Raw genomic sequence first — 15,708 nt, forward strand, 5'->3', positions numbered from 1 at the left:
CTCAAAAGCGGGGCTGAAGTTGTTTGTTCGGAAGTTGTTGACGCTCTCCTGGAAGGACGGCACGTGCTCCTTGTACGGCGCCGGGAATCCCCCCATGCCGGGCAGCTCCGACGTGCCCGAGGGCCCGTTATCGAAGGCGCTCCCGCCGCTGCTCATCTCGAACCACCCCGCTGCTCGGCTCGCCTCTCGCCCGTGTCCTCTATTCCCCTTCCCCAGAACCCGGATGGACTCCACGGTCTGGATGGGCTCTCCCGACATCCCCCTGCTCGAGGCGTTGTGGTAACCCAGCGTTTCGATGGGGGCCCCTTTCTCCTCGGTGCTGTCGGGCAAGTCCAAGCAGGACGAGGAGACCCTGGTCTCTATGCGGTAGTGCTCCTCCTGCGGCTGCGGCTCTCCCTTGGGAGCTCCGGCCCACCCCCTCACCGGAGCCACTTTTGGAAATCTGGCCAAAATGCTTCTCCTCGGAGGGCTTACGAGAAGCATTTTTGAGCATGTTCTTGAACTCGATGGTCGACGTGGCGGAAATGGAAGAACCCAATGATTTCTCTACGCTTGCCGTGGGCGCTCTGCCCGCGGGGCTGGAGAGGGCGTTCTGAGAAGAGAAAAGCGAGCGGTGGGGAATCGAGTGGGGCGAGTCTGGGTATTGCTTCTGCGAGAGGCCAGAGTGCACCACCGATTTCGGTAAGTTGTTGTGATTGGAGTCCGGTGTGAAAAACGTGTCCTTCTTGCTGGGCGAAGGGGAGCCGTCGGAGGCAGAGTCGTTTCCCCGGAGGCCGTAGCTCCCATACATCCCCGGAGATGACGCCAGCGGGTCGCAGCTCTCGCTCTGATCAAGAATAGACCTCATTGACTGAGGGAAGGATGACTTCACACCAAACTCCTGCGATCTTTGACCATAGCTGGACAGGACCGGCTGGTACTCTGCAGCTTCAGAGAGTTTACTCGATTTCAAGATAGACTTGGCCGGCTTCTTCTCCAGGTTTAGCATGGCTGATGGCGGTGGCCCGGAGTAATCGAAGTCACGGTAATCTTCGTCTTCTTGAAAAGAGGTGTCTGGGTAAAACTTCTCCTGGGAGGAGTCCATTAAAGAGGAGGGTATCTCCATGCTGTCTGCAGATTGCTTGTACAGGCCAGCTGGAGACTCTCTGCCAAGGCCGAAGGGCCGGTAACTGTGCACGGAATTGGAAAGTTCTTGGGAATATCCGTCATCCCGGCTCTGAAGAGGTGACCTCGTGCTGCTGGGAGTAGAAGAACCAGGGCTCATGATTTTCGACAGCAGGGAGATAGTGTCGACGTTGCTCGACGTCGGCTTATCCATCATCTCGTCCTGGGTGGGCGTCCCGCTTCGCTCATCACGCACCGGTGTTCCGTCCACATTGTCCATGGAAGTGCTGGTAGGACCACGCTGGAAGTCAGACGCGTGACTTTCCGTTGCAATGCTGGACCCTAAGCTGCTGAGAATTGGAATATTCAAGTTCAGACCGCTGAAGCCGGGATTTCCCTTCAAAAAATTGTGTATCTTCATCTCCAGGCTGGGAGAAGGGGGTTCAGATTCCAGCTTCGCTTTTGAAATTTCAGAGGATTGACCCAGTGAGGTTTCTGTTGGCAAAAGGGAAGAGGGACTGGTAGGGTGGGAACTGGAAAATCCCAGGGAATTGGTTGGCGGCTTAAAACTGGAGCTTGACGGCACTGGGGTATGTCCAACGGGAGCCTTATTAACTGAAGTTGAGGAAACCTCAGCGGTAGATGAGTTTGGAGAGTAACCAAAACTTTTGGATATAAAGGACTGAGTATTGGAAGGAATATTCCTCCCCTTCAAGCAAGGAACAGTCGTGTTGGCTGGCGATGCTGAAGTGCTCTGCGACGCGGTTTCGCTTGACTGAACGGTATTTCCAGCAACACTCTGAAGTAAGGATGACAAACCTGAAAAAAAACCAAAAAAACCGCTGCGTTCAGATATTCAGGTACGAGGCAAGTCAACCTGAGCCACTGTCAAGGGAATGGTTTTGGCATTTGTACCACAGATGTCGTTCCTTAAAACAACTTCATGTTTTAGCCAGGAAAACGAGTGGATTTTGCTGCATTAGTACTGACATTAGCACCCACTTTTGCCAGGGGCTTAGACTGATCTATAAATATAAATTGCAACATACATCTGAACACCTTGGGTAATCACTCATCCTGGCTTTGTAGCCAGGTGTTAAAAAAACCACTGCATTACTGACCAGGGTTACACATGCAAGGTGCAGGAGCAGCACCTCTGGGAAATCTTCTGCTCTAAAAAAAATGCTCTCGGAGGCACGGGGAAACTACAAAGAGCTCTCTTGTTTCCTGTGCCGTTCAGCCCCCTTCCACGAAGTGTTCCGGATAAGTGTGCTTTGGTCACGGCAAAAATACAACGATGTCCAGAAAAGTAATAAAATTGACTGGTCTGTAACATGTATGCTACCTGAGGAAAAGTCATCTGCATTTGCCAAAGACGTAATACATTCCAAAGAAGTTTTTCTCCCTTCAGGATAAGCAGAGCGGCACGTTTCAGCGTGGCCGCTGCCATGAAATACACAGCCATTCCCTCGAAGACCCACTCTGTTACCTTGCAATGCTGGTGCAGTCTGAGCCTGGGTTTTGGAGAGAGCAGACAAAATACTTTCAGGAGTTATTTCAACTTTGGAGAGAATATTTGCCAACGGATTTGTAGGAGCAGATGGAGTCCCCATGACAGGAGTCTTCAGGCCACTAGTAAGAGCTGTTGGGCTCGTCGGGGTTCCCGGAGAAGGTCTCGAGGCAGGACTGACACCTAGGACGGAAGCACACACCACTCACGTACGTTGCTTCATTAACGGAACGGGTTTTTGGCTCAAGTTTTCCACAGATACAACTGCAGCAGAGCTCCACCGAGCGTGAGCAAGGAGAAGCTCACGAAGCCGACAGTCGTGTGTCACAGAGACTGAGCCAGATCTTTTAAGTAGTAACTCATTCATTTTTATTTTGAGACAATTAAAGCTTCAAAAGATTACAAAACATAAATCCATTGTTAGCTCCATTAACCAAACACCTGGGCTAGTATCGCTTTCAGCACTCACCTGTATTTTTCATTACAGAAGTTAAACTGCTAAGAATGGAGCTGATCTTTGCCAGGTCCACATTGGCCAGGTTGGGCAACGCAAGCGCTGGCGACGGAGGGACGGGCGCTGCGCTCACCACCTTTGGAGCTGGAGGAGTCGGAGGAGTCTGGGCAGGTGTCGTCACCGTCACTGAAGTTGTGCCCGCTGCAGCAGTAGACGGCACCGCTTTGGGGATGCTTTCAGTCTTCGCAGGTGCCGAAGCTGGAGCAGTCTGCTTCTCCTTCCTCTCTTCCACTGCATCAGGGGAGAGGGAGAACAAGACCAGAACCGTCACTCGGTCCCCAAAGAATTACTCAGGGTACAGGATTTTCAATGGGATCCTCATCATTTGGCACGTTAGGTCTGATTCCCATAAGCTATGTAAAAACATATTCGATGAGTGGTTTGGGAGATGGGAGCAATCATGGCTAGATTGGGACTTCCCCGATTGCATCAGAGGACTGGGGCTGGAGACCAAGACCCAACAGCACCAACCTGCAGCCCCACAAGGGCTTTGCACATCCGCTACATCCCAAAAGAGGCTTGAAAGGGCCATTTTGTCTCAGTGTAATTTCTACAGGACAATTACTCTTGCTGCTCCCGCAGAACGTACCGATAATTTTAGACGAATCATCTTCCACATCAGAGAGCTCCATGTCTTCCACATCCCGATTATCCGTCACAGGCTCCGGAGATACAGTCTTGCGGCTTCCGGCCACCGGAGACCGGGAGTTATCCTCCTCCCCCATCCCCTGAAAAGGGGACTCGGAGCCTGTCGGAGATGGGGCATCCATACTTGGAGAAGGGACAGGAGATTCCTCTGGATCGGGAAGCGTTGCTTTCAACTGGTCTAGCTTTTTCTTTAGATTGCTCACTCGATTAGCAAATGTTTTATAAGCCTAAGAAAGAACAGACATCGGACTGAGTGTCTTTTATAGGCAGACAGCGTGCCTCAATCGCTTCCGTAACAAGACTAACGCAGAGCCTTAGAAATCCACTTCGAATTACCTGTACCCTGCAGTGAGAACTCTGCAGTAAGAACTCAGCTTTTCAGTGTGACTTGCAGAGCAAGGACCACAAAAAAAGGGGAAGATAAAACGTTTTTTCCCATGACTTAAAACAATCTTCATTTAAAAAAAGAAGTTTTATAACAAATATGCTGCTGGTTTGGGGGGATTTCTGGTAGGGTTGGGAGGGGTTGGTTGTTTTTACAATGCTTTACTGAATTCTTTCTTTGTTTGTTCATCTAGTTCGCGTATCAATCACAACTTGTGCAGTTTCCAGAATTCAGGATTTGTTAAGACTAACTATAATTTTGCCACAGTTTAAAAATCCAGAGGGGCTACAAAATTCCAGCAACATGTAAGAATTGAGCTTCTGACCCATGGATTTTTGTAGCATCTCCTTTTCTTGCCCAACCCTTCAGCTCTGCTCTCTTTTGAAACCGTTTGTACAACTATCACACCAAACTTTTTAATTTGCGAATAGAGAGGATGCATTTTCTAGCTTCTGAGATGCTTAATGAACGCAGGTAGATGTCAGTCCACCTGAGGGGGATCGAGGAAAAGCGTACTTACATTTGCTACCACCTTGACTTCCTTATACTGTGCTTCATAAAATATACCAGCGTTCTCCAGGGCTTCCGTGAGAGAGGGGCCATTTTTCACTTGCTTGTCTAAGCCATTTACAAACTCTTCCAGCTTTGAACTTGCTTCTTCAAACTCCTTGGAGAACTTCTTTCCTCCCGTTTTGTCTGCAAGGAGATTAACACCATGTAAATAAGCTGCCAAACAGGAAATCAGCTCTCAGAAGTGCATCCTCAACAGCAGCGACCGGGAAGTTCAGACAACGGACACCGCATCACGCCGTACGCTCCCCAGACTGCCCCATTCACCCACTGCTATCCATTACAAAAAGAGGCCAAGTTGCTAGCAGTATATATTGTTTTTAAACTAGTTGTTAGTGATAAATAAGCTCAAGACACAGAAGTGTAGAATTTTACTCTTTCAACTACCCGGAGAGCACACTTTCATTTTGGAAGAGGCAAAAATCTTGAGTTTTATTTTTCCTTCATTACCATATTCCAAGGGTTCCTACCATCGTTGGGGTTCACAACATCTGTGAGTTACCTCAGCTGTAAACGACCATTTTCGAAGACTGCGGTCACAAATTACCAAGCACAGCTAGAGCTATCTGCAGTTTTACAATTAAATTTCCTGTTAATACAGCTCAATATTAACTCAGTTCATTTACCACTAATAAGCACTGCTTGCTATCGGACTCAGAGCCAGCATTCTCAAACCGCAGCTGCCAATGGATGCCTTAACTTAAATCCAAAATTATTTAAGGGGTTCTGAAGTAAGAACACTGCATGTTTTTAAACGATACACGAGGGCATATTTGAATAGCACAAAATACAGCTTCATCGCTTCCGCTTTGTCTGAGCTCTCTATCTGTGGGTTTCTACGAACAGGTTCAAATTAACAAAGGTTGTAGGCTCCTGCTTGGTGGTTCTTAACTGCACTTTGAAATTTTGGCATTTTACAGACACAGTCTGATTTCTGGTCTAAGGCTCAACAGAACCAAGGAGCTCCTACAACTGTTAGGACACATATGTGCGCCTCTCAATTATGTCACGTTTCATACGTTATACGCTGTCTTTACCTTTTAAACACTTAAGTGTTTCAGTGCTGCACACATCCACTCTCATAGTGGAAAGCTGCTTCTCTTTCAGTTCTATCTGGTCTTCCGAGCGCTTATATAATAGCAACTCATCAATGAGAGACTGTGGCTGAAAAAATCAAACAAGAAAAGCATCCTCATCACATTCCGCGGAAGAGAAGCCCTGCTGCACAGAGCTAACAGCACAGACCTGCTTTAGCGACAAACAACGCCCTGGGTCAAGGCCATTTCCGAACAAGAGCTAACACAGAAACGAACAGGGCGAAACTCTGGATTTTTAAGCGCAAGTCAAACAGATGAGCAGACTCGGGCTCAGGCAGGGGCTGTAATTCTACAAGCCTCCTGGCTATGACAGTTAAGAGTAGGGACAGGCCTTTTTTATTTTCCTTTTTTTTTTTACTCTCCTAATGCCCATGCATTTCATTAACGCACCACACTCCTTTGTGGGACCTAATTTAGATAAATTTCTTGCTACCAACTCCTCAGCCACCCTAAACTCCTCCTTCACTAGGACGACCTGACCGTATGCCTCGGTCAGCGCCGTCCGTAACAGCCAGCCCCTCCAAGTGCAGGACCTGTGGTTTTCATGCAGCTCCCGAGAAGGCAAACTGCTCTCTTGTACAAGGTTACCCCAAATGAAAACGAGTGCTTCTGTTGGGAGCCTCCACACCGCTCCAAATGCTTTCCAGCTGCCTTCTTGTCCCTAACAGCGCACAGAAGGGGTGGCAGGCCTAACAAAACTCACAATGGAGTCTAAGCCGGCATTATGCCAAGGAAGAAAAAGACACCAAATGCCCAAGCTTCCCACCAAGCCGATAGCGCTGGTGGATGTAAGCTACAGCCCAAGGACGGAGGTTAGTGCAACAGAATATTTCCACTCGCAGACTTACTCTGAATTCAGCAACGATCTTGGACTTCAAAGCAGCTTTCGGGTTTGTGGATGCTGTTGGAATAAAGAAAAAGTATAAAGAATCCAAGGAGCCCAACTAAAATTAAGTCACAAAAGGCAGTTCTAATAAAAAAATATTTTAACATAATTCAGCATAAGACTCGCAGGCTATTTTCCCCTCCACACAGATGTCCCTCAATGCTCTGGCTTTCCGTTAGCTAATGGGGACACAGTCATGTGCAGCTAGGTTGTGACTGAGGTCAACAAATTCTACTATCACTTTTTATTTAACATGCTACAAAAATTTACTGCGCATACCTTTTCCAGCTCTACAGTTGGGAAGACAAGTCCCTGCAAGGGTTGATCTAACAGCCTTATCCGATGAGTTTATACCTCTCTACAAGGAACATTAATATTATTTCCTAAGTGCCAGACTTAGAGCTGACACACACAGCTCAGCGTTTCCTTCAGACAGGGCCTCCCTTCGGTACTTACTAGGCCTAACCATGATCTCAACCTTAAAAGCTCTTATAGCTCTAGTCTGACATCTTATTAACAGAGCCAGGGGAACAAAACCCATGGTCAAGAGATACTAAATCCATTGGTTTCTGGACAAAACAGGAGAAACATTTGATAAGAAGCAAAATGCTAAGCCCTTCATCCATGCTGAGTATAGCACATTTTTGTTTGGGAAAGCAGCTTGTGATGTTAAGCCAAGTAATAAACGCTTCCAAACTCTTTTGTTAACCTTCTGATCTCAGCACTTGTACAGGCGGGCGCAAGCCGCATCTTACACCTAATGTTCCACCATCTCGCTTTACGGACCATTCAAGGCTTTAGCGTCTAATGAGATTAGTGAAATCGGTACATTATAATTGCATTTCCTGATAGACTGCACTCCTGGTACTGTTGGACGGAAAAGTTCGTTATCTGCACTGACAGCTTCCAGTTTTCTTTCATCCTAGCACCTAGTTTGCTGTTGAAGATGTGTTCCTGAGCATGAAGGTAGTGTCCACCTCCTGCTGCCAAAGTACATGCTTCTGTCTGTCTTCTCTCCATCTCTGAATAGTCTAACGCCAGTTTCCAAGAGGTTCCACTAGCTCTTTGCTGTTCATAACCTCTGGTCTCATAAAGATTTTTTATTTTTATTTTTTTTTCATATTTCATTCCTTTTAAAAAGTGGTTCTCTAGCAACAACTCCTTGGTGCTTTACATATTAGTCTGTAAGGAGCTTTACAAGCCTGGAAGACGCATGCTGGCTCATGTTTTAGTCCAGGTACTCTGCCCAGTTTGGGCTCGCCTTTCTTCTGTTCCTCAACAAGGCAATTTCTGTTCAGAGAGTTCACATTGTTCACATTGTTTCCTTACTTTGCGATTTCTTCCACGGCTTATTCGGTTGTTTGTTCAGAGTTTCTTTCAGCTGCTTCTGAGTTTTGAAAGTGGTACCTGGAAAACATTTCATTTTTTGCAGTCTGGCCTTATGGGATTCCTTTAAGAATCTGGTTTTTGGTGCCATATGGTTGCACGGTAAAAGAGTGAACAGAAATTTGTTTTAAAATACCTCGACCAACTTCTTGAGATGAGCTGCTGGATGCCCAAGAGAACCTAAGTTTACTCAGGAATACAGCAACCTGTGGGATGGTCTTCCAGTTTTAAATCAAGTTTCTGTTTGCCCTTACACTAAGACAGTTCAAATATCATAGTAATGACCAGAGTAAAAAGGAAAAACACAAGGCATCTAAAAATAAAACCACATCGCTCGGCTCTTTAGGTAGGCTTTTATGAAATCAGCATTCAACAGGCAAGTAATGCAAGTCAGGAAAATAGCCACAATATCTAATTTAGGAGTAATCTGAAATATTTTTGTTTTCATGTTACAAAAATTAGAGATTTCAGAATACACGCATGAACTTCACTTCCCAACTTGCAACACCCAACTAAAGCCTTTTCACGTGCCAAAACCTGAACCCGAGACACCATGTTTCTCCTGCCATGACGACGACTGGCTCTCAAAGCCACACGTGAGGATTTCCTGAAGCACCTGTAGCTCTTAATGACGTAACCAAGTAAAGCAGAAACGCAAAATGATTTCCTTCAAGTATTTGAGTATCGGCTAATTTCTGTTTTTAACTGACTGTACGTGTTTCCAGTTAACATCATCCATTTCAGCTTTTAAGCAGAGTTCTTTCATAAGTACTTGAGGACACTTCACCCTCCAGCTTTGCTTCCAGCCTCTTTACTACACCACAAATATTATTAGTCAAAACAACTTATTGCTAAGACAGACTCAAAGGTAGAGCCAAGGGACACAAGCCCTCTACCAGGGCACCGTGTTCAGCACTTGTAGGACCATTTTACCTTCATGTTCTGTTTACTCTCAGCTGGAATAATTCCAGCTTCCGTGAAAGGATTCAGAGCTGTCTTTAGAAAGGTACAAAAAAATGTGAAGCAGATGAATTCAGTGCTGCTCACGTGCAACACCTCGCTGCTTTAAAGTCTGTGCTAGGTGCAAATGCAGAAAGAACCGATAAACTCACTTTACTCAGGGATTGCAAACATTTTCTTTAACCTCACGCATCAGTTTTTAAGGCAAGAAATGCAAAGGGTGAGTAACTTACTCAGAGCTTCTTTTAGTGCCAAAATGGTTTCCTCAGGGTACACATTTCTGTCCTCCCAGATTTTGAAGATTCTTTCGATAGATTTGGAAACGGATGGATCCCTGAAAAAGAAGAGCATAGTGGGTTTTCTTTACCCCCACACTGTAGTTTCTTGTGATTTTAGAATGGATAATAATGTAGATAATGATGTGTTTAAATCAAAACTTCAAAAGACCCTTCAGACCGGGAAGTTCTCGGCGACAACTTTAGTTCTACTGCAAGGGGTCCCAAGCGAGACCAGGGCAGCAAGCCCACATGCTTGGAATTCAGTATACACACACTTCCACATCGTAATGGATCGTGGCCACAGGCGTGGCCTTTTTGGGGTAAAACTAGAAGGTTTCAGAGGGCTAGGACCACCAACAGGATTTATTGGAAGAAAAAAAACATTTGTTATTCTTCCAAAGCAGCTTTCTATATGGATGCTCTGGGAAAAAAAGTGATTATTCTGGGGGGCGGGGGGGAAATAAAACATTACTCTCTTCACAGAGCGGAGTCACTACTTCAGAGAGAAGTGACTATATAGCAGTGATCAGAGGTGTTCATCAAGACGACGAGCTCTCCCACTCATCTCTGATCACACATCCCCTCTGTGCCCAGCAGCATCGGCCTTGGGACTTAAGCAATATCATCTGTAAGAATCTCCAAAGAAAGAAAGAAAAGGAGATAGCCTGATGTCAAATAGTGTATCTTGTCCAGGTGCTTCTGTTTCAAGGAAAAAAAAAAAAGACAAATAAAACATCTGCAAGCAACCACTCTCAAAGTGTGTTCTCCCTAGACCTTCAAGTCAACACAAGGGTGGAGACCCAAGGGACAACTCTTGGGATAAGACAAGAAAAACACACGATCGCACCAGTTGTCACCCTGCTAATCACCCAAACGAAGAACGCTTTCTACAAAGCAACCCACATTAAAGTTCACGCGCCCCAAATTTAGCACTCCAAGGGCAGCATGCGAGCCCAAACCCTGCCGACAACCAGAGGCGACTGCCCCAGAGGATTCGAGCTCGGAATAATGAACTCTAATTGGAAAGCAGAGCTGCCACCGCCACTCCCTGTGGGACCCGGGCAGCAGCTGGCACTGCAGCGGGCCTCCAAACCCAGTGCAACAGGGCTGCTCCACACCCTTGGGTGGTGGGTGCCCTGTCAGGCAGAGCTACGGAAGAAAGCGTGCTTCACAGAACCGTTTGGGTTGGGAAGGTCCTTTTTAAAAGACCACCTGAGCAGCCGTCTGGTTCGACTTCGAGCCCTGCTGCATTCATGTTCCAGCTCAGTGCCGCAGGAGAGAGTCGTGTTTTCTGGCCACTTTTATGGCTTTTTAAACTGACTGGAAGAAGGTTGGTGATGGAGATTCTGCCACAGAGTGACACTGCCGTCCCTGGCCACACAAAGCTTTGCAGAGGGACAGACAGAATGACACCACCTGTCAGGGCCAGCGAAGTGCATGTGGAAGAGACAAAAATCTTCCAGTGGGGTCCATAAACGGTAGCCAAGTCACACCCCCATGGCACACAAACACTGAAAGGCGGAAACAGCAAGTTCACAGAACTTTTACCTATTAAATCATTCCTATATCAATTTCTGGAACAGGACTGGGGTTGGTAAAGCCTGTTGGGGCTATCAAAGGATTGGGAACTTGCAATTCTTCTGCAGCTTTTCCTTCTCTCTTTTGCTTTGGTAGCTGATGCTCCCAGAATTTTTTCTCAGTCCTCCTCCTCATTGTTGGCATCTAGTAATGGTATTTTCAACTTTCTCTTCTGGCAACTTACATTTAAATATAAGCTAATGAGCAGTCCAACTTTAACCTTTTCCCTGCCTCACGTTACGTTCAACCATCTGCCGCTTCAAACTCTGTTCCAAAGACACACAAACCGGCAACATCACTTTACTACCAAGGAGCTGCTTTGTATTTTCACTATTTCCTGCCCCTTAAAGGCCATCTGGCTTGAGAAAGTATTTGGAAACCAAAACAGAGGGCAGTAAGGCAACCTGCCTCACAGCAGGGCAACGACGGGACGGGGCTCCCCCCGCCTGGACACGTGCCAGCATCAGATCTTTTTGTCCAACGTTACTCTACTAAATTAAAAGTCTCCGATTTCCAGCGGAGCACAAAACCACCTTTGAGAATGCGTTACCTTGAAATAATGTTTTAGCAGATGGGTACGGCAGCACAGGAGGCAGAGAGAAGCTTGCAGGAGCCAGGCAGGGATTAGACTGGCATCTGTGACGCTGCTTCTCATGGTGGTCGACCATAGGCAGATCCCTGGAGACTGTGAAGACCTCCTCCTCCTCCCTGTCTTGTCACACCACTCCTCACTGCCAGCAGCTCCCGGAGTCTGCCACCAGCCCCGCCAGCAGCAGCGCAAGCCACCGCTGTCTGCACACAAGCACGAGGAGGCAGGGGAGGGCAGAGCTACAGGAGCACGCACGTATCGGTGCAAGACTTGCCCCTCGCACCACTTCATGTGATAATTCTACTCAAACGAGACCCCCCACGCAGATTAAAAACCAGCTTTACGCCCGCTCTAGCACTCTCCGTGTAGAGAAGCTCAAACCCACACAGTCATTCCAACAAAATCCTTGAAATTTTGCTGATGTTTCTAGAGAGTTTGAGACATTAGGAGAAAAATCCACATTTTTTGGAGACGTTCAACCTTCCAACACACCGTTACTTACTTCACTAACGAAGCAGCTTCAGGAAGCACTTCCGCAAACGTATCACGAAAGACAATCGCATTTTTTCTCTTGCAGTTCTGTATGACATCATTGGCCAAGTAAAAAAGGTTCAGTCGATGAGGAAAGGCAGCTAAAGACAAAAAAAAAAAAAATTCAGATTCATCATCCAGTAGAAGTAGTCATGTCAGCTGCATTTTGATAACAACATTTATTGGCCTGCTTTTGGGCATTTTTTCAGCATTTCCATCAACGGCGCATCCAAGGGTAAGTCCAACGGTCTGACTGGGGACTGGAACGGAAGAGTTCAATTTACAAATCATTTCCAGCTCTTCCCAAAAACTACATGTTTGGTAACATCAAGCCTTGACTCAGATTTGGGCTTAGGAAGGACACAAAAAGCTGTTGACCCTGTGCTATTTCTACAATTCCTGTGCAGCAAGAACAACTCTACAGTCAGAAAGATCAGCATCGCCTGTGGTAAGAGGTCAAACACAAAATGGCACAAACTTATGCACGGGGGAAAAAAAAAAAAAAAATCAACCACCCCAGAGTCCATGTCTGGTCCGGTCTCCAAACGTCCAGCATTGCCCCATTTGGCTACTGACTCAGTGCAACCTACCGTTTAATAGTTTAGAGGCTACTTATTCATATTTGCTAAGAATCATCATGTATGGATCTCCCTTTTTTTAAGCTGTAATGGCTTGAAACGGTCTCTAAGATGGGCAGCTTTATCAGGGAGGTTTTACCACGCACGTACCTACATCCATAGCTGTCCAGAGGGCACTTACTACAGACAAGGAGAGACCTTCTCCACATCCCCTTAAATGTCTCCTATTAATAAACCAATGTTTAGTAACATGTTTAATAAGCGCTGCCGGCTGCCTGGACAGCCCTTTCCGACGTGCGATTTAACACCAGCCAGGCACCAGCTTTTGTGCTGCACACAAAGGACCCCGGATCCCCCATCCCTTCTCCTCCAGAGATCGGTTTCTCCCAAAAAGCCCTCCCTGTCCCTGCTGAGCCAGCACTGACCTTCGCACCCAGACCTCCCACCCCGTCGTACTCCAAATGCGCCTCTGATCTTCCTCATATTCGGTTCCAAATGTAATTATTTCATCAAATCTCTTCTTCAGTTGGCCAGTAACAGTGTGTGTAGTGCAGTAAGCTCATCCACAGGCTAATTAGCTTCTTTACTTAATTTAACGACACAATATGAGGATTTAAATATAGAAACGGTGACAATAGATGGTTTTGTTCCACGTGCCCGTGAGCTCTATCCGGCTCCCACCTTCCCTGCGTCACACCCACTCCGGCTATACCCCAGCCGCATTAGTAATCAGAGTTTTTATCTACAAATCCCTTAATTCTCTATCTCGCTTCATTTTCCAGTTGTCCCTACCTCGGCAGGGCCTCTTCCCGCGGCGTGGCTGCACCTCACAGCTCTCCTGGTGTCCAGGTTTCCCATCAGGAAGCTGTTAGCATCATCCCTGGTCCAGAGCCCTTGGTGGGAGCTTAACCTTACTGACACCACTCCCGCATTCATGATCTGTCGCAGAAAAACCCCAAACCACCCACCGCAGCGACTCAATCTCCGTCAGCTCCGCGATCTCCTCCTGCTCAAAGGCAACCAGAAATAAAGCCAGGAATTTCACAAAACTCATTCGCACCTTAGACCACACCTAAGGAAAAGCCACTACATGAGTATTTTCCAGCCAACAATAAGGTCTCATGCTTTTAGTGGAAACCAATTGCTAAATTTTATCACCTGCCTCTTTTCCAATGTTCCTCTCCGCTGCGGAGAAGCGGGTCAGTGGCCACCAACAGACTTCTGGCAAGGAGTCCACCAAAGTAGGATTGTAGCCACAGAAATACAGGGTTAATTCATTTTTAGCATACTGAATGCAATTATTTGAAAGCCTTATTATAAGGCAGAGAATCCTTGCTCATGAACGACATGGCGCGCTCGCATACGGGAAGCTGGGCACGAAACGCTGGTGCTTTCCGGGACTCCTCTCTGTACACAACTCTTGCCTGTGCTCTCGCACACCTTTCCTGCAGAAGGGCTCAATCCCGGACGAGGAATCAGCACCAAGCAAGCAAACCTGGGTGCAGCACCCATCTCGTACAGGAGTCCCGGCACGCAGTGAGCTCGCTTTAAAAGCTTGCGCCAGGAACGTTTTGACCGTATGAGCTCTGCGCTGACCTACTGATATTGAGGGATAATTTAGCAAGTTGTTTGGTCAAAATGAAGATCTTTCACAGAAGGCAGCCTCTTCAGGAAAGCAAAGTTGAAGATATGTGCAAAAGCTCAGTTTGGTTTGATTGTCAAATCTTCAACCGGTTGACGTCATGAAGCAAAGAGCCTCCAACAGCCCCTACAAGCGGCACCAATTCTTCTTGCTCATTGCTGGCACCCGCCGAGTCTCATTACAGACCGATGGGTGAGCAAGAAACATCGTCCAACCCCAAACCTGGGGCAGGAACATCATGGTGGGCCAAAGGGACAGCCAGCCCTTGGGACAGCCTTACTCCCCATGGCTCCGTCCCCTCCGCTGTCCTTGCTGGCAGCAGCTACTGGGACACACAGACAAAGGTTTGAGACCCAAGCCAGGCATCACACAGCCGCTGCCTCCACCAGTACCACAGCTGGCTTCTCACCTGTAACGTTGCTCCTCACGTCTTTCCTAGCTATTTTTTGCTGAAAGTACTTTTCATCCCTCCAACCAAGCTACTCCAACACCGCTCCCATGTCCTAGAATAAGCTTTTATGGCAACAAACACGACAAGCCCAAAGATTTGTTACCAGAAACTGTTATTTACAGCCTTCACCCTAAACGTGCTTACACGGCAGATTGGGGTTTGTTTGTTTGAGCGAGAAGCTGAGCAAGGAACACTCCGCTCTGCCCGGAGGGCTGGAAATCCAACCGGAGCGGTGCTGCGCTCGCCTGCCTTCCCAAAAAGATTCAGGGCCAGCTTTCCCCAAAATGCCAGCCTCAATAATCTGTCAGATCATCATCCCATCAAAACAGGTTTTCTGCAACTTAATTAAAATGCAGCACTCCACTGCTAATTCACCCACTGGTCACTGGATGCTCTTTCGATCTCAGCAATGTTATTCACCAGCAGAGATAGCACCGATTTCAGATCTTGTGAGGTAACATGAAACAGATCTTGGAAGATATATAAACCTTTGATTTAAATGATTCAACGTATACACAGCCTTCAAATGCAGCAGAAAAACCCAGAGCCAACTTCAAGACAAATGCCATAAGGAAGGAGCGCAGCTTGCACCATCACCTCCGCCACTGTTTCCACAAGGCTGAACACGGACCTCAGCCAAGGCAGAATTAATTTAGCTCCTCGATTTACAGCTAATATTTATAAAACAAGATTCACCCAAATTGCACAGTAGGAAAAATCCATTCTAGACCAATACCTAGGCTACGAACAAGCCGCACGAAGAAAACCAAGCACCTTTGGGTCCAAAACGCACTTTGTACAAGGAGTTTCAACCACATTATGCAACTGGCTGCATCTAACGGGTGAATGGCTTCTTAATTACTCTTAGACTGTCTCCGCTTAAACCAGAGAGGAAACATAGACAAGGAACAGGAAATTTTATAACTGAGCCCACCCCAGATTTTTGCTCAGCTTCAGGACAGCTGCCTGCTCCACTGACCAACAGCTCCAGGCAGCCGGCA

At 47.0% G+C, this 15,708-nt stretch overlaps 1 protein-coding gene across 1 annotated transcript; it reads right to left on the reverse strand.

Annotated features, from left to right (window-relative positions):
* Positions 1-5: 5 nt before the first annotated feature.
* RPRD2 (regulation of nuclear pre-mRNA domain containing 2) lies at positions 6-13,668 on the reverse strand (the record flags this gene model as incomplete). Its single annotated transcript, XM_010297413.1, is given in 12 exon segments — positions 6-400; positions 402-1,923; positions 2,594-2,797; positions 3,084-3,359; positions 3,718-4,003; positions 4,682-4,857; positions 5,769-5,895; positions 6,677-6,729; positions 8,044-8,121; positions 9,294-9,394; positions 12,008-12,137; positions 13,530-13,668. Coding segments are annotated over 12 exon segments (3,487 nt in total), but the record flags the coding sequence as incomplete, so codon positions are not given.
* Between the last annotated feature and the right edge of the window lie 2,040 nt (positions 13,669-15,708).

This window comes from Phaethon lepturus, unplaced genomic scaffold, assembly GCF_000687285.1.
Source record: "Phaethon lepturus isolate BGI_N335 unplaced genomic scaffold, ASM68728v1 scaffold39331, whole genome shotgun sequence".
Taxonomy (NCBI): Eukaryota; Metazoa; Chordata; class Aves; order Phaethontiformes; family Phaethontidae; genus Phaethon; species Phaethon lepturus.